Genomic DNA, 22,645 nt, shown 5'->3' with positions numbered 1-22,645 from the left:
CTGTTCAAAGTATATTCAATATGATCAAAAAGTAAGCACAAAAGAAGTAAAATAAAATCTTAACATATTTAAGTAATTATGTTATTGACATAATTTAACTATATCACTAAATGATTGATTACTGATCAGAAATAATTAAAGTCTAATTTAATATCTGGAAGTTGGAAATATTAAAACTAAAATACTCATTTTAGTTGTGATTCCTCTTCAATTTTATTTATTTATTTTGGCTATTTTATAATAATTTGCATTACTCCAGAAAGTTTACCCTTCAATAGTTTACTCTTTTAATTACTTATCTGACTTAAACTTTCCAAAATGACTTTTACCAGTGTTTAGATACATTTGCTCAATTTATCTCTTGCAGGTCCGTTTTTGCTAGTTATTACAGAAGATACAAAAATAAGCAACCGTATTAAAGAAGGTACAAATGTGAGCAAAGATCTTACTTATACAGGATACAAAGATGATTCTAAACAGTTACATTCTAGAAGACAGAAGAGAGAAAGAAAAAACTGCAACAGTGAATAAAATATCAAAAAAAGGGAACAACAACACTGCTGCACAGATTCAGAATTCTTGCCCATTTGGATTTTGAGTCAGGGCACCTTACAAAGTTTTCTTGGAGAAGGCAGACTCTGAAGCAAGGTCTCCAAGGAGGAATAAAGTTCTGACGCTGAGAAAAGAGGTTAAAGAACCTGGTGACTCACTTCAAAGTTCTTTCCAAAGGGGGAAGAAAAAGAATAAACACAGGAAAGACACTTCAGGGAATCTTATTCTGTTTCAGCTAAACAAGACATGTCTAGGAAACTAATTTTGCGAAGTAATTCAGACTTTTAAGAGGTCTAGGGGCCAGCTTGGGAGCCTGCTGGGCTGCCGTCTATGGGGTCGCACAGACTCGGACACGACTGAAGTGACTTAGCAGCAGCAGGGGCCAGCTCAGGTCTCCACCTAATTCAATAAGCAACAGAGACCAAAGAAAGATTTTTGAACAACAGAATGACATGACTGAAGCTGTGTGCTTTGCAAAGTAAAAAAGCTAGTACTGAGGGCAATGAATGGATTGGCACAGAGAAAATATTAGCAATAAAAAGAATTGCATAAAGCTGGGGATTAGAAATAATAAAAAAAAAAAAACTGGAGTTGGCATGGTCAGGAGAAGGAAGATTCAAGAGCAAATTACAGAAGGAGAATCTCAAAACTTGAAATTAAGTCGCAATAACTGTGAGGAATAAATCAAAGATAAGTGACATTTTAAACCTGGCTGAAGAGTAAATGTTTCTAACAAAAATATGGACTTCAGCACAATCTTATTGTCAAGAGAGATAGGATGAGCTAGGAAAAAAAATGGTCTGAATCATATACCAAAAAGTAAAAATATCACACATATATGTTAAGCATTTTCTTTGAAAAGCAGAACAGAAGTTTAAGGGGCTAGCTTGAGTGTCAGTTGTTTAATCTGTTTTTCAATATGCTGAAAACATTAAATCTATGTCCATCCTACTACTATTTTACTGTAAAGTCAAATTATCGTCTTTGACTATACGTTTGGTGTAATTAAATAAATGAAACTTACCTTACCGAGCTGTAGATCTGATTTGTTTGAAAAATCACTGTAAAAAAGGTTTTGTCAAAGTTAAAAAGGCAATTAAAATGTCAGTAGAGTGTATTTCATAAAAGCCATTTTATATAAGGTAAAACATATTTGGGTCACTAAGTCTATATTTAATATGCTACGAAAAACTGAAACGTGACAGTACTAGTCTGAATCCTTTGCAACTTCAGCCATAATAAACAGCAACAATAACAGAATCTAAGCTAAATCACTCATGCAGCAGGAGGTGCCAAGCAATTTAGAATGAATGGTTCTGCCATAAGACTAATTTTTTCCATGCCATATAAAGCCAAAATTAATTTAAACATGAACCAACCACCTGGAAGACTATAAAAGAAATATTTTATAATAAAACAAAACTTTCAAAAAGACTGCAAACAAGGAATACATTATTTGCATATATAAAATAACTCATTTTAGCTCATTTAAGTTTGGTATTTTCTTCAGCAATATATTTAAATATGTTTAGTTTTACTCATCATAGACTCAATAAATAAAATTTCTAAAATGTCTATATCCTAAAGATTTCTGAAATGGTATGCTGCATCAATACTGTATTCTTAAATGACTACTTCTAATTTTAGTTCCCTTTCTATATAATTTAAGCAGATACTATTTATAAAAGTAAATAAGTACCTGTGTTTTCAAATGGAAAGTTACATTATCTGCAAGTATGTTTAAAACTAACCTTAAAACTATATAAAATAATTTAGAAATGAATATTTTCCTGACACATACAACTAAAGTTTAAGAGCATACCTGTCAATCAAAGACTCCTTTGATTTTCTTGCAGACTGTATGCTGTCCTTTGGCTGGTATCGCTTATTAATTTGGTTTATCAAAGATTCTGCTGCATCAGTAAATCCTTTCCCTTTTGATTTTTCTCTCTGAAATAATTTATAAGTTACTTAAAAACTCTACCAGTTAACCTTCAAAGTAAAAAAAAAAAAAAAAAGGCTGAAAAATTTTAAGAAAAATCTGGTTCATTAAATAACTACAAAGAGGAATAAAAGGGTTCAGAAATTTATTGTTTTAAAAAAGAAATTATTTAATAAATTTTGGCTTTGTTAGGCACTAAAACAACCTAGGATAAAGTCTTTTAACATATAGAACTGTTCAGAGTGCTTGGTAGCAGTTAAAAAAATGTTTCTATCTATGGGGGGAAAATTGTAAAAAACTGAAAGAAACCAAGAGTTGGTTCTTTGAAATTGTCAATAAAATTGATAAGCCTCTGGCCAAATAAGAAAAAAAGAGAAAAAAGACAGAATTTACTAATATCAGAAATGAGAGGCAATCACATGGATAATAAATCACAAGGCTAATAAAAAAGTATTATGAACAACTCTATGTTAATGAATTTGATAACCAAAACTGACCAATTCCTTGAAAGATAAGTTTTACCAAAACTCACACGGAGAGAAATAAATTACCTGAATAGGCCTAATCTATAAAAGAAAGTGAATCAATAATTAATACCTGCCAAAGTACAGAGCAACAGGCCAATGGGTTTACCTTTGGGTTTTACTGAGCATTTAAGGAAGAATCATAATTTTTCACAACCTTTCAGAAGATAGAAGCAGAGGGGGTACTTCTTAGCTCACTGTATGAAACCAATATACCCTAGTACAAAATCAAAGAACTTACAAGAAAGGAAGACTACAGGCTAGCATCTTTTATAAATGTAGGTACAAAAAGCCTCAACACAAAGTTTAGCAAATTGAATCCAACAATGTAGAAAAAGAATTATGTACCACAACCAAGTGGACTTAATTTCACGTATGTGATATTGATTCAACATTTGAAAATCAACTAATATAAGCCATGCTAAGTAAGAAACATAATAAGATCATATCAATAGATGTGCAAAAGCATTTGACAAAATCCAATATCCACTCACAATAACAATTCTCAGTAAACTAGGAATGGAGGGGAATGTCCTCAACTTGATAAAGAATATCTAAAAAAAATTATGGCTAACATTACAACTTAAAGAAGAGAAACTAGATATTTTCCCACTGATAAGAGAAACAAGGAAAGCTCTCTGCTGTCACCACTCCTATTAAACAAGGAAAGCTCTCTGCTGTCACCAGAAGTCTTACAAAATGCCCTAAAATAAGAAATGGAAATATACTACATACATACTGGGAAGAAAGAAATAAAACTGTCTTTGTTCACAGATGATATCACTGTCTATGTAGAAAACCTAAAAAATCAACAAAAATTCTTGAAGTTAAAAAAATATATATAGCACAACAGAAAGATACAAGGTTTGTAAACAAAATCACTTTCTTATAAACCACTAATGAACAAATGGAATGTGAAATTACATTTTGCTTACATCAGGTCCCCCAAAATGAGATATTTAAGTGTAAATCTAACAAAGCATATAAATAGATCTATATAAGGCAAATGACTGATGAAAAAAATCAAAGACTATCTACAACAACAGAGAACAGATACATGTATAACTAAACCACTTTGTGGTACACCTGAAACTATACAACATCATTAACCAACTATATGCCAAAATAAAATAAAATTTTTAAATAAATAAATGGAGATATTCCATATTCACAGATAAGGAGCTCAATGTTGTCAAGATGTCAATTCTTTCCAGCTTGATCTATAAATTCAATGTAATCTCAATCAAAGTTCTAGCAAGTTATTTTTTGGTTACTGACAAAATGATTCTAAAATTGACATGGGGAAGCAAAAGACCCTGAGTGGCCAACAGAATATTAATAGAGAAGTTTGAGGACTGACCCTACTTTAAGACTTAATGAAAAGATACAATGATCAAAACAGTGTGGTACTGGTGAAGGAATAGAGAAATACGATAATGGAACAAAACAGAGAGCCCAGAAAGAGAGCCACATAAATACAATTAGCTGACCTCTGACAAAGGAACAAAGGTAGGAGAAAAGTTAGCCTTTTTCAACAAATGGTGCTGGAACATCACCATGACAAAAAAAAACTAGACACAGATCTTATACCCTTCATGACAATTAACTCAAAATGGATAATAGACCTAAATGTAAAGTGCAAACTGTAAAAATCCTAGGAGATAACACAGGAGAAAATCTAGGTGACCTTGGGTTTTGCAATGCCTTTTTATTTGCTAAGCCAAAAGCACAATCCATGAAAGAAAAAACTGTTAAGTAGGACTTCATTAAAATTAAAAATTTCTGCTCTGCAAAAGACACTGTTTGGAGAATGAAAAGACAGGCCACAGACTGGAAGCAAATATTTGTAAAATATATATCTGATAAAGAATGGGTATCTTAAATACACAAAGAACTATTAAAACTCAACAATTAGGAAACCCAATTAATAACTGGGCAAAAGATCTGAGGAGACAACTCACCAAACAAGATATAAGTATGGTAAATAAAGATACAAAAGATGCTCAACATCACCTGTCATTAGGGAATTGCAAATTAAAACTAATACCATCAAGCACATGAGAATGGCTAAAATCCAAAACACTGACAATACCCAGTAGCAAGGATGTAGATCAACAGGAACTTTGATTCGCTGCTGCTGAAATGCAAAAACAGTACAGCCACTTTTTCCATTTTTGGAAGAAAGGCAGTTTCTTATAAAACTAAACATACTCTTACCATATGACCCAGCAATCATGCTTCTTGGTATTTTCCCAAATGAGTTGAAAGTTTATGTCCACACAAAACCTGCACATGAATGTTTATAGAAGCATTATTCTTAAGTTTCAAACATGGAAAGAACCAAGATGTCCTTCAATAGATGAATAGATAAACAAAATCTTGGTATGTCCATATAAAGGATTCATCATTAACAACAAAAAAGCTGTCAAACCATGAAAACATAGGGAGGAAAATTCAATGCATATTGCTAAGTGAAAGAAGCCCAATATGACTTCATATGATTCAGTATGTAGCCTAAATATATAGGCTACATACTATATGATTCCGACTCGATGGTATTCTGAAAAGGCAAAATTATGGAGACAGTAAAAAGATCAGTTTTTGTCTGGAGTTCTAATGGGGAGAGAAGAAACAGGGGAGAGATGGACCATGGGAATTTTAGGCAATGAAACTATTATTATGCATGATACTCTAAGGGTCAATATCTGTTGTTATACATCTGTCAAGACACATGGAAGATACAAAGAGTTAACTATAAGGTAAACTATATACTTGAGTTAATAATGTATCAATATTGGCTCATCATTTGTAACAAATCTGTAACACTAATCTGTTACTGATAGGGAAAACTGGGGTGCAGTGATGGAGTAATATGGACTCTGTATAGCTGTTATCTCTGAAACTGCTCTAAAAATTATATTAATTTTTTAATATAAAGACTACAAAGTAAGAATTATTGTCTGCATAATTTTAGATAATTTGGTTAAAAGAAAGTCTGAATGAGAGTCTTAAAAGACATGAGTTCTGTTGCTTTTAGTTTTACTTTTTTCCTGGGAATCAGGCATATGGGTTTTTTAAATTGTGGTAAAATATTTTGCCAAGAGAACGCACTGGTCATTGCAAACACCCTCTTCCAACAACACAAGAGAAGACTCTACACATGGACATCACCAGATGGTCAATACCAAATCATACTGATTATATTCTTTGTAGTCAAATATGGAGAAGCTCTATACAGTCAGCAAAAACAAGACTGGGAGCTGACTGTGGCTCAGATCATGAACTCCTTATTGCAACATTCAGACTGAAATTGAAGAAAGTAGGGAAAACCACTAGAAATCAAATCTCTTATGACTATACAGTGGAAATGAGAAATAGATTCAAGGGATTAGATGCGACAGACAGAGTGCCTGAAGAACTACGGACACAGGTTCGTGACACTGTACAGGAGGCAGGGATCAAGACCATCCCCAAGAAAAAGAAATGCAAAAAGGCAAAATGGTTGTCTGAGGAGGCCTTACAAACAGCTATGAAAAGAAGAGAAGTGAAAGGCAAAGGAGAAAAGGAAAGATATACCCATTTGAATGCAGAGTTCCAAAGAACAGCAAGGAGAGATAAGAAAGCCTTCCTCAGTAACCAATGCAAAGAAATAGAGGAAAACAATAGAAAGGGAAAGACTAGAGATCTCTTCAAGAAAATTAGAGATACAAAGGGAACATTTCATGCAAAGATGGGCTCAATAAAGGACAGAAATGGTATAGATGTAACAGAAGCAGGAGATAGTAAGAAGAGGTGGCAAGAATACACAGAAGAACTGTACAAAAAAGATCTTCATGACCCAGATAATCACAATGGTGTGATCACTCACCTAGAGCCAGACATCCTGGAATGTGAAGTCAAGTGGGCCTTAGAAAGCATCACTACGAACAAAGCTAGTGGAGGTGATGGAATTCCAGTTGAGCTATTTCAAATCCTGAAAGATGATGCTGTGAAAGTGCTGCACTCAATATGCCAGCAAGTTTGGAAAACTCAGCAGTGGCCACAGGACTGGAAAAGGTCAGTTTTCAATCCAATTCCAAAGAAAGGCAATGCCAAAGAATGCTCAAACTACTGCTCAATTGTACTCATTTCACACGCTAGCAAAGTAATGCTCAAAACTCTACAAGCCAGGCTTCAATAGTATGTGAACCATGAACTTCTAGATGTTCAAGCTGGATTTAGAAAAGGCAGAGGAATCAGAGATCAAATTTCCAAAATTTGTTTGATCATTGAAAAAGCAAAAGAGTTCCAGAAAAACATCTACTTCTGCTTTATTAACTATGCCAAAGCCTTTGACTGTGTGGATCACAACTGTGGAAAATTCTTCAAGAGATGGGAATACCAGACCACCTGACCTGCGTTCTGAGAAATCTGTATGCAGGTCAAGAAGCAACAGTTACAACTGGACATGGAACAACAGACTGGTTCCAAATCGGGAAAGGAATACGTCAAGGCTGTATACCGTCACCCTGCTTATTTAACTTATATGCAGAGTACATCATGAGAAACGCTGGGCTAGATGAAGCACAAGCTGGAATCAAGATTTCTGGGAGAAATATCAATAACCTCAGATATGCAGATGACATCACCCTTATGGCAGAAAGTGAAGACAAACTAAAGAGCCTGTTGATGAAAGTGAAAGAGCAGAGTGAAAAATTTGGCTTAAAGCTCAACATTCAGAAAACTAAGATCATGGCATCTGGTCCCATCAGTTCACAGCAAATAGATGGGGAAACAGTGAAAACAGTGACCAAATTTATTTTTTTGGGCTCCAACATCACTGCAGATGGTGACCGCAGCCATGAAATTGAAAGATGCTTGCTCCTTGGAAGAAAAGTTATAACCAACCTAGACAGCTTATTAAAAAGCAGAGACATTACCTTGCCCACAAAGGCCTGCCTAGTCAAAGCTATAGTTTTTCCAGTAGTCACATATGGATGTGAGAGTTGGACTATAAAGAAAGCTGAGCGCTAAAGAACTGATGCTTTTGAATTGTGGTGGTGGATAAGACTCTTGAGAGTCCCTTGGACAGCAAGGAGATCCAACCAGTCAGTCCTAAAGGAAATCATCCCTGAATATTCATTGGAAGGACTGACGCTAAAACTGGAACTCCAATACTTTGTCCACCTGATGCAAAGAACTGACTCATTTGTAAAGACCCTGATGCTGGGAAAGATTTAAGGCAGGAGGAGAAGGGGACGACAGAGGATGAGATGGTTAGATGGCATCACCGACTCAATGGACATGGGTTTGGGTGGACTCCGGGAGTTGGTGACGGATAGGGAGGCCTGGTATGTTGCAATCCATGGGGTCGCAAAGAGTTGGACACAACTGAGTGACTGAACTGAACAAATATAGCATGACATAAAATATACTATCACTTTTTAAGTTCATATGTTTTTATATATAGTAAATAATAAGTTATTACTACCTCTTCTTGAGATTACCAGAACAAAGACAGGGTATACTCACCTTGATAAAAATGTGGCAAAAACAAACCTCCCCTATAAGAGTGTATTAAGAACTTTGACATAATTGGAGTCAATGTGGGAAATCTGTACTACTGAACTATAGAGGTTCTATTTCTCTGGGCTTATCCAGTGAAAGACAGGATCAGACAGATGACTATCTTGGAGGACAGCAGCAGAAACTCTAGCATAGTAATAAAGAGAGTGCACTATGAAGGAGTGAAAAGAACTTCTGAAAACAAGAAGTTGATTTTTTAAAAATCAAGAGCACAGCTTAGAAAAGATGATCGAGTTTTGGTGCTTCCAGCAAAAAAATAATCACTAGATCAGAAAAATTCCATGGAGTGATTCTAAATTCCAATGAAAACAGTTTAAAATTGAAGGACAGATCAACACTCAGACAACAAAAACCTTACTTCCACTGGGTCTGAAGAAACTAAGTAGCAGCTAAGACTAGAAAGAAGAGCATACTGATAAGAAAAAAATAACCAAAAGTATTTAGTTAAAAAAGAAAGCAGCTAAAATAGATAGAAAACGTGATTTGCAGGTTGAAAACAAAATAAAGAGTAGTCTGGTCAAGATAAATTCAGTTCAGTTCAGTTCAGCCGCTCAGTCGTGTCCGACTCTTTGTGACCCCATGAATGGCAGCACGCCAGGCCTCCCTGTCCATCACCAACTCCCGGAGTTCACTCAGACTCCCGTCCATTGAGACAGTGATGCCAGCCAGCCATCTCATCCTCTGTCGTCCCCTTCTCCTCCTACCCCCAATCCCTCCCAGCATCAGTCTTTTCCAGTGAGTCAACTCTTTGCATGAGGTGGCCAAAATACTGGAGTTTCAGCTTGAGCATCATTCCTTCCAAAGAAATCCCAGGGCTGATCTCCTTCAGAATGGACTGGTTGGATCTCCTTGCAGTCCAAGGGACTCTCAAGAGTCTTCTCCAACACCACAGTTCAAAAGCATCAATTCTTCGGTGCTCAGCCTTCTTCACAGTCCAACTCTCACATCCATACTTGACCACAGGAAAAACCATAGCCTTGACTAGACGGACCTTTGTTGGCAAAGTAATGTCTCTGCTTTTGAATATGCTGTCTAGGTTGGTCATAACTTTCCTTCCAAGGAGTAAGCGTCTTTTAATTTCATGGCTGCAGTCACCATCTGCAGTGATTTTGGAGCCCAAAAAAATAAAGTCTGACACTGTTTCCACTGTTTCCCCATCTATTTCCCATGAAGTGATGGGACCGGATGCCATGATCTTTGTTTTCTGAATGTTGAGCTTTAAGCCAACTTTTTCACTCTCCGCTTTCACTTTCATCAAAAGGCTTTTTAGTTCCTCTTCACTTTCTGACATAAAGGTGGTGTTATCTGCATATCTGAGGTTATTGATATTTCTCCCAGCAATCTTGATTCCAGCTTGTGTTTCTTCCAGTCCAGCATTTCTCATGATGTACTCTGCATATAAGTTAAATAAGCAGGGTGACAATATACAGCCTTGACATACTCCTTTTCCTATTTGGAACCAGTGTGTTGTTCCATGTCCAGTTCTAACTGTTGCTTCCTGACCTGCATACAAATTTCTCAAGAGGCAGATCAGGTGGTCTGGTATTCCCATCTCTTTCAGACAAATTAAATAGTATCTAATTATATAAAACTGCAAAATTAGCTATTAAATATTTCACTTGTACACTAAAATGCTCCAATATATAAAACATTTTACATTGACTCTAGAAATCTGGCTACCCAGGTATTAGTAATACTCTGGAAGATAAATGAAGGCCTATAGATACTGGATCTTTTAAGGCACAGTGAAGAAAAGGATTGTATTATTGCCAGTGGAAATGTATTCTCATTAGAAAATTTTCTTTAATCTGCATCTTGGTAGCAATGACCAAAGAAAAGATTTATGGTAACTGCAACAAAAAGGAAACTTTTCGTCTCAAAATATGGTGTATACTAGCTAAAACTGTTCTGGAGATGTTCTACAGACAATGAATCTGAAGAAAAGGAGGCTCCAATGAGGACGAACAACATGTTTCCTCCACTCCATTTACATCCTTTCTTGAAAAACCTTGTCAAACTTATAGGCAAAATCCAAGAAATGTTTCAGACACTACTATGTGCAAAGCTGTGCTAGGCCATACAGGAAAACAAATGTTGACCAAAACATAGTCTCTATACTTTAGTAGGTTAAAACAGGGGGAAAAAACCACACAGCCATTTATTGAAAAGAAAGATAAGCACATAAGAGAGCCACAGACAGTTCTATACCATATTCAAAAGAATCTGGGGGACAGAGTGGGGAGACGCAACAAGAGGAGACAAGGAACTGCAGGGCTCATACATGCTGTACCTATTTACATGCCTGCTATGCACTAGTGGGCACATGAGTTCTATCACTATGGGACTGGGGACAGGTCAGAAAGGAGTTCAGGAGCACTCATTCTCAGAGTGTAAGCTTGAATTAAGGAACAGGGTATTACTTTCTTGGCTACCAGTGGGGAGAGGGAAGAGGAGAGGGGTAAGATAAGGGTATGGGATTAAGAGATGCAAACTACTAAGTATAAAATAGATGTGCAACAAGAGTAAGTCACACAGCACAGAGAAACATAGCTGTTGTTTTGTAATAACTTTAGAAGGAATATAAGCTATAAAAATATTGAATCATTATATTACACACCTGAAACTGATGTAATACTATATAAATCAACTACAGTTCAATTAAGAAAAGCACAGGGGAATTATAAACATTAAATCTGTAGCTATTAATCAAGCTTCTTTCACTTTATGTTATTAAGGAGGCATATTATAGGTATGCAGAAATAAAACACACTGAAAACTCACCGTGTTTTTTTGTTTCAGATCCCAGGAATTAAACTCAGCTGTCAATCTTCTCCCTGATTTTCTACGACTTTTTGCATTTTTTTGAGGAGAAGGGCTTTGATCACAAGTATCAGTATTCACATCTTTTGACAACACGTATTTCTTCTTGTAGATCACAGATTCTTCAACTGTCTTATTTAGGAGAACTGATTTAAAAGTAGTTTCAGATTCGATACACCAATCACTCTGCTTGGCATTCTCAATACTTTTCTCCTCCGAATGTGTAGAGTGACCTGGTTGTTGTCTGTTTCGGTGGCAGTCATCTGCTTCTGCTTTATCTGTTCTGTTACGCTGCATTATCTCCTTCCTATACTGTACCTTTTCTGTTTCCTCAGAATTATCATCAGATATTGAAGAGGATGACTTTTGTTTAGGAAGTTTCTGGTTGATAACAATATCTAGTGGGAAAAATTAGAAATTAATCCTTATTAAATTTATAAATTGATCATATATAAAATTTATTAAAACCAAAATATTTGTTAAGACAGTTCAAGCAGTAAGTATTTCCTGAATATTTTATACATAGCGAAAACTGTTTCACCTTGATTAAATGTGTCTCTCGATGAAGTACTTGCTCTTTGGTTATTACACAGCTTAATATTTGTTACAGGTGTCCAACATGCCCATTTGGAGTGCATCTTATCTCCACAGGTACTGTCTAAAACATCAGGTAACCTGAAAAATGATTCATTTGCTCATTATGAAACATCAGCCTATGACTCTGGTATAAGGTCTTGACTTTTTCTTAGTCAATGTTTATTGATAGAAATTTGTTAAAGTATGAAAAAATTTTCATAAGTCATGATGAAAATTAAAACTTACTATATAATTTATTAAAGAATATTATTTTAAAAATTCCATTATTGCTTCTATTTTGAGATCTACCTAAATACATCTCAGGTATCTGACATATATCTTCATGGGTATTTAAACTTGGTTAAATTTCTTCTCATTCATGCTTTATTATTTTAAAGCTTTTATTCATTTTAAGTCTCTCAATTTGAAGAGTTATATCAGTTGATACAGAAAAAACATACAAGCTATTCGCCACTGTACTATCATAATACTTGAAGATGATTAGTTCTATAACCAATACTACAGTCTAAGAACATAAAGGCCTCTTCCTTTAAATTTGTTTATCAGTTGCTAAGTCATGTCTGACTCTTTGCAACCCCATGGACTGCAGCATGCCAGGTTTCTCTGTCCTTCATCATCTCCCTGAGCTTGTTTAAACTCATGTCCATTGAGTTAGTGATGCCATTCAACCATCTCATCCTCTGTTACCCCATTCTCCTCTTCCCCTCAATCTTTCTCAGCATCAGGGTCTTTTCCAATGAGTTAGCTCTTAGTGTCAGATGGCCAAAGTATTGGAGCTTCAGCTTCAGCATCAGTCCTTCCAAAGAATACTCAGGGTTGATTTTCTTTAGGATTGACTCATTTGATCTCCTTGCTGTCCAAGGGACTCTCTAGAGTCTTCTCCAGCACCACAGTTTGAAAACATCAACTCTTTGGTGTGCAGCCTTCTTTATGGTCCAACTCTCACATCCATATGTGACTACTGGAAAAACCACAGCTTTGACAATATGGACCTTTGTGGGCAAAGTGATGTCTCTGCTTTTTAATATGCTGTCTAGGTCTGTCAGAGCTATTCTTTCAAGGCACAAGCATCTTTTAATTTATGGCTATAGTCACCATCTGCATTGATTTTGGAGCCCAAGAAAACAAAATCTGACAGTTTGCACTTTTTCCCCATCTATTTCCCATGAAGTGATAGGACCAGATGCCATGATCTTTTAAATTTGTTACATTCATCTAAATAGAGTAACATTATTATAGGCTAAATGACTAGATGGATATTCTCATACTTACACAGGTTTATCTATTCTTCCTGCTGCCTGTGAATCAAGAACAATTTCCTGGAGTTCACCTAAATGAAACAAAAATTATGGTATCCTCATTTTTACATACAGTTGGTAGGGTTAAATGAAAGCTAGTGTAGAATTTGATCAAAGTTCATATATTGGGATGGAGAGATTGGTTGACCTCATCTTCCCACTCCCAGACCCAAACTTCTTGGGAACAAAGGCTGTTATTATACTTCCTCATAATTTCTAAGTTCTCTGCATAGAGCTGAATGTATTCATTATAAATCTTTTTCAAATAAATGAAACTCAGTGAAGTTAATCTATAGAAATATATATATGTGTGTATACATATGTGTGTGTGTGTATAAATATATAAGAAAGAATGACAAAAATTGAACCAAAAAGTACTTACTAAAATTTTGGTTTGCGAATTCAGTGTCCTTATTTTCTGTCTTTTCTACAACTTTAGCAGCTTTGATAGGCTATAAACAGGAGAAATTTTAATATAAATTTGAATTAAGGCATTATATGAAAATGACTTTTACAAGTTAGGAGTATTAAAGTTTAAAACTTTAAAATTTTGCCTTATGATTAAAAGTTGGATAGTAGTTCTATTTCCTTCATAAAATGCCCATTCTAGAATACTCCCTTATCCTAAAACACAAGAAAGTAACTTTACTGCAGATTAGGAGGCATTACAGCCTACAAATTTTCTGACCTCAGCCATAGCTAGAAAAATAATGTAATTTTTCTCTTTGAGAATTTCTGGAACCTCCATGCCATGTGATCTATTGCTCTTAATCTCATAGGCTGCATTTATTCTGTCTTTTCTCAATATACATATGAACTGAAGTGTCAAATGATCTTGTAAAGTTTTGGCCACTGCACAGGTAACTTCTTGATGACAGCAAGCTTCTTTTCACAGCCACATATACACACTTATTCAGATAAAATAAAAATATTCCATGACTATCAGAAAAATATACTCCCTAGCTAAGATATTCTGCCTCATCCTATCTTCTCTAATCTAGCCAGTGGTTCTCCACACTGGGAGAGGAACAGTATAAAAGTGTACAAGTGTACAGGTGTGTTCCATCCTTATCTTTCTGCCACATAACCATTACATATTTTTTTTACATCCACCATCTTTTTTTTTTTCCAACTGTAACACCAAGACTGCTAAACTTTACTTGAGGAAATTATACTTATTACTGAACTAATGCCATGATAAGATTTATAGTCTTTAATGTGAACTGGGCCCTCAACACTGCCTAACACTTATTCTTAGCCCTCTCCACTATCCCTCAGTGCTTATTCCAAATCTTCATGTGTCCCTGAGCCCTCTGCATCAAGAGAAGCTCAACATCCTCACACTTCAGAGAAAACACAAACTTTGAGCTGTTCATCTATAAACTTATCTGTATCTCTTGATTACCTATTTCTCCAAGATACAACTTTCTCTTATCCATTCCCTGCTCGGTCCCACTTCTTCAACTACCTGGAAAGAATGTGCTCCTCGATATCCATCTGACTAATAACGTTTACTGACTCCAAAAATCAACTCACTCTCCATCTTCTAAATGAGCATCTCCTGATCTTTATCTTCCTCTCCAGCTCTGGGATTAGAGAGAATTGTCTGCCCTCAGTGCTGTGCTAAGTCACTTTAGTCATGTCCAACTGTTTGTGACCCCATGGACCATAGCCCACCAGGCTCCTCTGTCCTTGAGATTCTTCAGGCAAGGATACTGGAGTGGCTTACCATGCCCTTCTCCAGGGGATCTTCCCAACCCAGGGATTGAACCCAGTCTCCTGCATTGCAGGTGGATTCCTTATCACTAATGCCATCTGGGAAGCCCATCTGCCTCTCTATTAGGCTTTTACTGCATCCTGTATGTATATCTGAGAACACATACAACAGAATACAAGAATGATGGCAAGTTCATTTCTCTTACTGAACATATAAATCAAGAGTTGAATAAGTATTTCTAAATTTTATTGTTAGCACAGTGAGTGATAAGACCTTACTTTTAAGGACAAAAAATGATATGTAAAACAATTTTGAAAGCAATACTTTTAAAAAAAGTAAGAAACTCACTGCTTAAGAAAAGTAAGACCCTGTTTGCAGAAGAAGTTAGTTCAATAGTATTTCTACAATAATGTGATAAAAACTTAATATTTAAAAATGCTTTCAAAGTAAAGTTACTTTGTCTGTATTATCTCTTCTCTTTTTTTCTTCAGATGGTCTAGATTTAAGTGATACAGCATAATCCACTCCTTGTTCCGATGTTTTAGAAACACTAGGTTTTTCTGTAGAACTCATCATTTGCAGTGGTGGTTTAATTCTTCTTTTTCGTGGTGATGCTAGAATGGAGGACAAAGGACTTATATTTGTCAGATTTTAAAACTGTATGTTGCTATCACTGAGATACTTTTTGCTGAAGAAAGTTAAAAAGGGGGGTCTTCTAGGATGGGTCCCAGGTTTCTGATTTAAATGAGTAACTCAATATGGATTCCATTTACCAAGGTAAGAAATGGAGAGAAACTGGCAGGGAGGGTGGAAAGATGAATTTATTTTGTATTTGTTAAGTCTGAGAAGTGTGTGAAACATTAATTTCCCAGTAGGCAAGCATATTTTGGGAATGGAAGGTCACTATTAAATTGTCATAAAGATTAAATAATGCTGTGTTTACAGCAACTAGTATATAGCATTATTTTTGAACTTTTATTTAGCTCTTAGTATGTACCAGGTACTGTCTAAATGTTGCACAATACTTCTTATTTAACGAATAGTTATTTAATCCTTTATAGACTTTGATGAGGTTAGACACTGTAGTCCCATTTCATAGAAAGGAAACTGGTTCTAAACTTAGCTATGGAGTACACACCTGGAAGTGGGCAAACAAGCTCAAGCAGCCTGATTAATTTAACGTTTTATCCACTATGTTATGCTGAGTCCTGCTTAAATAATAATAAGCTCTTAATACAGGATATTAATATTTTAAAAAATATTTATATAGATACCCATTAAATCTCTCACACATTTGATATTTTTTGACAGAAGACATCTGCGGTTCATATTCTATCAATTTTTCTATCTCAAAATTATCCTCTAGGTAAATTAGGTCCAGAATATTCATAAGTTTTAAAAATGCCTGCTTTAAATAATACTTGTTAGAAATCTTTTAAGATTCTAAAACTTACATGTATTGACTAAAAGTATTGGACTTCTCACAGTGTATCTATCTGCACCAGGAACAATCATTGATGCTTCAGACATTTTTCTTTTGCTAGGAGTAATTATCTAAAACCATGAGGAAAAAACCACAGTAAATACACATTCTCTCTTGAAATTAAATATCCTACAATTTTATTCCTAACATTTTACCTTGACTACGCACAAGAGATGTATTTTATAAATTATATGATATTCAAATATTTCTGCATTTCATCTGATTTGAAGGATTTTATCCTAATATTAATAGTCAAAATGAGAATATTGTTTTAAAGAATATCCAGACTTAGAAATACAGTAACTTTATATGTTTGCTAAAAATATTTTATTGATACTCAGTTTATCTAGTTAACCACTGGCTCACAGTTTCCTATTCTATTTTATAAGGACAATGTTTGAAACACATATTTATATAAACTTGTTTGTGAAAGCTTTCATAATGTTAAACATTCTTCAAAATTCTGTGAAGACTAAATTGCCTTTAGAGTAAAAAGCAGCTAAAAAAAAACAGGAGTTAAAAAGAAAAAAACCACCACCAGGAATTTAGAGATTCAGTGGCACACAAGCTAGTGTTGCAAAAAGGTTTGCATTTTCTAACTTTAGCCTATAATGACTGATAAGAACAACAGAAGTAGATAAGCAGAGGTGGGACTACAAGGGATTGGCATTCCAGAGGATGCCATACAAAGGAGTACTGAAGACAAACTGTAAAGAGGCAGAAGGTATTTATTTTTAAAAGGCAAAGGAAAAAATACTGATGGGATTTTGAGTAGGTATGTATATGGGGCATGGAGGAAAGGTTTCGAAGGATAGGAGAAAAGTGAATTTTAAGATTAACCAGAAATAAGCTACTGAACCAGCAGATCTGTCTTAAAGAAATTACAGTTCCTAGTGTTTATATATATGGAGAAGGCAATGGCACCCCACTCCAGTACTCTTGCCTGGAAAATCCCATGGATGGAGGAGTCTGGTGGGCTGTAGTCCATGGGGTCGCTAGAGTCGGACATGACTGAGCAACTTCACTTTCACTTTTCACTTTCATGCATTGGAGAAGGAAATGGCAACCCACTCCAGTGTTCTTGCCTGGAGAATCCCAGGGATGGGGAAGCCTGGTGGGCTGCCGTCTATGGGGTCGCACAGGGTCGGACACAACTGAATCGACTTAGCAGCAGCAGCAGCAGTGTTATATATAATGAATGGGATCCCCAAAGTTACTTATTTATATAAATGCTTCAAACGGCTAATCCTTATTGAAAACATAGTAGGTATTTAACAATAGTGCAGTGTTTTTCAAACTTTAGTGTGCTTAAGATCTTTTCCAGACTTTGTGTTATGATTCAATAGGTTTAAGGTGGAGAGTCTAAGAATCTGCATTTTTAATAAGTACTCAAGTTATGATTCTGATAAAAGACCCCAAAAAAGGCTTTATAATCTAATCACCTGATGGAACTATAGTTGACAAAATGATATTTTTAATTTAATGAAGGACACAGACAAAAGGGATAAATAGTGAGTAACAATGTATGGAGGAGCCTGTGAGAGTTACAAGCAACTCGATGAGAGATTAGTAAAAACAATTAATCAGTAAAAGCTCCATCAATAAAGTAAAAATGAACAAAGATTTACAAGTTTAAGTACACTTTAGACAAGAAGAGTAAAAACAGCATGAATGAAGGTACAGAGGCAAGAATGAATGTGACAAAAAAGACAGAGTAAAGCAACTGACCATTCTAAAGTGGAGGGTATTTTGAAAGAGTAAAATTAAATTACAGAAGGTCTTCAAACTAAATCAAAATTTAGATATAATGGGATAAACACAGAGATCACAAGGCTTTCTGAGCAGAAGAATGCTACTAGGATATTGGTATGAGAAAAATCAGTTGTATACCTCACAGGGCGGCTCACAGGATGGACCAATAATGTCAAAGACACTACTAGGTACACTAAAATGAGTAACAGTGAAGAGAATGAGGAGGAAACCATGTGAGAAATATTGTAAAAGAATAATCACTAGCACCTTGGTTCTAGGTATAGGACGAGAGGAGGCTGGAATCAAGGACATCATCAGAAAAAATAACAGCAATCTTACTGAAGCATGGAGGCAGATGCAAATTTGAGGCAAAAGATAGAGTTTGAGGTTAGACTTTAGGGAAGGGCTGAGAAATGGTTCTATCAAATGTGGCCTAGAGGAGATCCTTTATGAAGGAGGAGGAGGAAAAAGAACCTAATATTTTGCTTTTTACTCGTGCAAATAAACTGAACATTACATTATAAATTTGTATTCTACATTAAAGCCAAGTGCAAAGATAGGACAGAAAGGATAAATGCAAAAAGTAGTACTTTCCTATCTAATTCTAATTTGAAACCTACATGGATATAGTATACTCTGTCCTAAATCCCTAACCCTTGCCTATAAACACTGTGTGCTGAAACACTATCTTTTGTTTGTATTTGTAAAAGGCAGGGGAAATATTCTAAAATGTTACTGACATTTGCATTCTAGATACATTTTTCTATAATAATGATTTGCCTATGCTGCTTTATAAATGATGGTTTTGACACCATATATACCTCAGGCTGGCTATTTTTTCTATACCCTTGATTACTGTTTTTGATATATTTTGCAGGTTTAGTAAATTCCTCTTGGAGGTTAGCTGTTTCTTTCAAACTAGTATGTTCCTCTTCAACTGGTGAGAGTTGACTTTCTGGGACTAGAATCTGTTGGAGAATAAGGAAAAACTGTTTAAAAGTGCAAACCATAGAAGTCCTCAAATATGACTGGATGTCTTCATAAAGCACTCATTCATCTCACACTCATAAAGGTTAGTTCTTTTTGTCTTATATCTATGTACTATTACAATTTTCAGTCCTACAAAGTGACCCAACAAAAAGCATCCACTTTTTCAAATGTTAACAGACATAAAAGAGGCTTTGGCATTAGTGGCAGAACATATATTTCTGATTTTTAAAGTTACCAAGACTGGTATTAATGAATAACAATCTACCTTCTGTACTGAAATAAATTATTATTAATAACACGTTTACAAAGGTGAAGTCGCTCAGTCGTGTCCAACTCTTTGTGACCCCATGGACTGTAGCCTATCAGGCTCCTCCATCCATGGGATTTTCCAGGCAAGAGTGCTGGAGTGGACTGCCATTTCCTTCTCCACTTTCACTTTCACTTTCTTTACAAAGTCACATATACCTTGTTGGGGCACTGACAGAATTTATTTATTCTCCAAGACAAACTTATAACTGTGCTATTATTAATTAGGGTTAACCTTAGACCAGTGATAGAAATCAAGTAAGTGAGACACATACCTGTGATCCACTTGCATCAAAAAGAATATGCACAGATGTTTTGGCAACGGATATACCTTGTTTTCTGGTAAATTCCTAAAATTAAATTAATTCAACAGGGTGTCATTTTCTCCCAGTTCTTTCCATTTTTAATGCCAATATTTCCTACACCTGCTTCTTTCCAAATCACCAAATTATCTTAAATCAATTTTAAATACACATAAATACTCTTATCAGGGCACTTCAGTGATTCCCTAACTATAGTCTTACCCTGCAATTTTGGTAAAGGTTCCTCACAAGCATATTATCTGCTATTTTTCACCATCTTTTCCATGTTATAGACTGAATGTGTCTCCTCACAATTCACACGTTGAAACCTTGTCCCCAAGAATGGTATTAGGAGGGCAGGCCTTTGGGTCATGCTTAGGTCATAAGGGCAGAACCTTTATGAAGGGGATTACTGCCCTTATAAAAGAGACCTCAGAGAACTCCCTCACCATGTACGGACAGAGTGAAAAGACTGCCACTGATAAACCAGAAAATGGACCCTCCCCATACACTGAATCTGCTGGCACCATGATCTGACTTCTGGCCTCCAGAACTGAGAAATAAATGTTTCTTATTTAAGACACCAAACCACAGTATTTTTGTTACAGTAGCCTGAACAAACTAAGACAGGCATCACCCAAACTTGTCAACTGAACATCTCCCTAAATATAACATGAATTGTTACCTTGATTCCTAAACAAATCTGACTCATTATGTTTTCCACAATCCTGGAAAACATCTTATCTAAATTTCATTAATTTCAAAGGCCATTTCAAGGTCCAACTCCATAGCCTTTCCTTCAGATCTGACTCTTAATGAGCATTCTCTTTGTTCAACTTCTATGCATCATTTTCTATACACCACTTACTTCTTCTGAGATATATTCTGTAATTCTCACAATGTTTAGTATCTTAAAAACAAGGCTTTGTCTCATTTCATTTTTTAAATGCCTGGAAGGAATTCATCATTAAATGTTTTGAGTAGCTGCTGCTAATTTTGTCATCTGAGATTCATTCTAATAGATATCTGAAAGGGTATGGCTGATAATATGATGGTTATTCCACAACACAAATTTAAAGAACTAAAAATCTATATGTTATTTAAGAATTGTAGAGAAAGAAAAAATCACTGAAACTTACAGTCCTAAGTAACTGAAAGTTCCCAGAATTATGAAAATATTTAAAAGTTTAACTTACCTTATATTTACTTCCACCAAAAATTTTTTGTGCCACATTAGTGATTTCTAATGATGCATCAAAATACAAAAGCAATTCTTTCCCTTCTCTTTTACTAATTTTTACTATATTTTTCAGAATTACAGTCAGTAGCTTCTTTGATTCTCTCACTGTACACAAATAAATCACACTGATTAGTTTATATTCATTTCTATGATACCACTCTATAGGTATATTATAAATAAGAAAAGCATGCAGCATACCAGTTAAAATGAACTGAAACAAAATTAACTTTTAGGATTTAACAGCATTGAGTCAATTCTGGTACTAACTACTTACAGAAACAAAAATTGTCCATGGAGTCTTTTATATATTCCTGTAAATTGAACAAAGGGTCTAACAACACCCTGCGGAGCTGCTACTTCACCATTCTCCTAGTCTGCAACTGTAGATATTCTTTTTCTCTAGAACCATTGCTTTCATTCCAATCCCAAAGGGCAATGCCAAAGAATGTTCAAACTACCGCACAATCGCACTCATTTCACACGCTAGCAAGGTAATGCTCAAAATCCTGCAAACTAGGCTTCAACAGTACATGAACCGAGAACTTTCAGATGTCTAGCTGGATTTAGAAAAGGCAGAGGAACCAGAGATCGAATTGCCAACATCCTCTGGATCATAGGAAAAGCAAGAGAATTCCAGAAAAATATTTACTTCTGCTTCATTGACTATGGTATAACCTTTGACTGTGCGGATCACAACAAACTGTCGAAAATTCTTAAAGAGGTGGGAATACCAGACCACCTTTATCTGCTTCCTGAGAAATCTGTATGCAGGTCAAAAAGCAACAGTTAGAACCAGATATGGAACTGACTGGTTCCAAATAGGAAAAGGAGTATGTCAAGGCTGTATATTGTCACTCTGCTTTTAACTTACATGCAGAGTACATCATGCAAAATGCTGGGCTGGATGAAGCACAAGCTGGAATCAAGATTGCTGGGAGAAATACCAATAACCTCAGATATGCAGATGACACCACCCTTCTGGCAGAAAGTGAAGAGGAACTAAAGAAAGAGCATCTTGATGAAGGTGAAAGCAGAGTGAAAAAGCTGGCTTAAAACTCATTAAAAAAAAACTAAGATCATGGCATCCAATCCCATCACTTCATGATAAACAAATGGGGAAACAATGGAAACAGTGACAGACTATTTTCTTGGGCTCCAAAATCACTGCTGACAGTGACTGCAGCCATGAAATTAAAAGATGCTTCCTCCTTGGGGGAAAAAAAAAAAACTATGACCAACCTAGACAGCATATTAAAAAGCAGAGACGTCAGTTTGCCGACAAAGGTTTGTACAGTCAAAGCTATGGTTTTTCCAGTAGTCATGTACAGATGTTAAGAGTTGGACCATAAAGAAGGCTGAGTACTTAAGAACTGATAATTTAGAACTGCGATGTTGGAGAAGACTCTTGAGAGTCCCTTGGACTGCAAGGAGATCCAACCAGTCAATCCTAAAAGAAATCAACCCTGAATATTCTTTGGAAGGACCGATGCTGAAGCTCCAATACCTTGGCCACCTGATGTGAAGAGCTAACTCACTGGCAAAGACCCTGATGCTGGG

At 35.5% G+C, this 22,645-nt stretch overlaps 1 protein-coding gene across 1 annotated transcript in view; it reads right to left on the bottom strand.

The window, feature by feature from the left end:
• SYCP2 (synaptonemal complex protein 2) overlaps window positions 1-22,645 on the bottom strand; it is a 61,768-nt gene that overhangs the window by 18,414 nt on the left and 20,709 nt on the right. The window contains exons 14-24 of the mRNA XM_070382096.1: window positions 21,045-21,193; window positions 19,822-19,896; window positions 19,072-19,218; window positions 16,470-16,569; window positions 15,472-15,629; window positions 13,681-13,750; window positions 13,273-13,330; window positions 11,945-12,078; window positions 11,365-11,801; window positions 2,375-2,502; window positions 1,577-1,613 (exon numbers count right to left, since the gene is read on the bottom strand). Coding sequence (XP_070238197.1) covers window positions 1,577-1,613; window positions 2,375-2,502; window positions 11,365-11,801; window positions 11,945-12,078; window positions 13,273-13,330; window positions 13,681-13,750; window positions 15,472-15,629; window positions 16,470-16,569; window positions 19,072-19,218; window positions 19,822-19,896; window positions 21,045-21,193 — 1,493 coding nt within the window. The remainder of the gene's footprint in view (window positions 1-1,576; window positions 1,614-2,374; window positions 2,503-11,364; window positions 11,802-11,944; window positions 12,079-13,272; window positions 13,331-13,680; window positions 13,751-15,471; window positions 15,630-16,469; window positions 16,570-19,071; window positions 19,219-19,821; window positions 19,897-21,044; window positions 21,194-22,645) is intronic.

This window comes from Bos mutus, chromosome 13 (genome assembly GCF_027580195.1).
Source record: "Bos mutus isolate GX-2022 chromosome 13, NWIPB_WYAK_1.1, whole genome shotgun sequence".
Taxonomy (NCBI): Eukaryota; Metazoa; Chordata; class Mammalia; order Artiodactyla; family Bovidae; genus Bos; species Bos mutus.
This window is presented reverse-complemented; position numbering and strand designations above follow the sequence as displayed.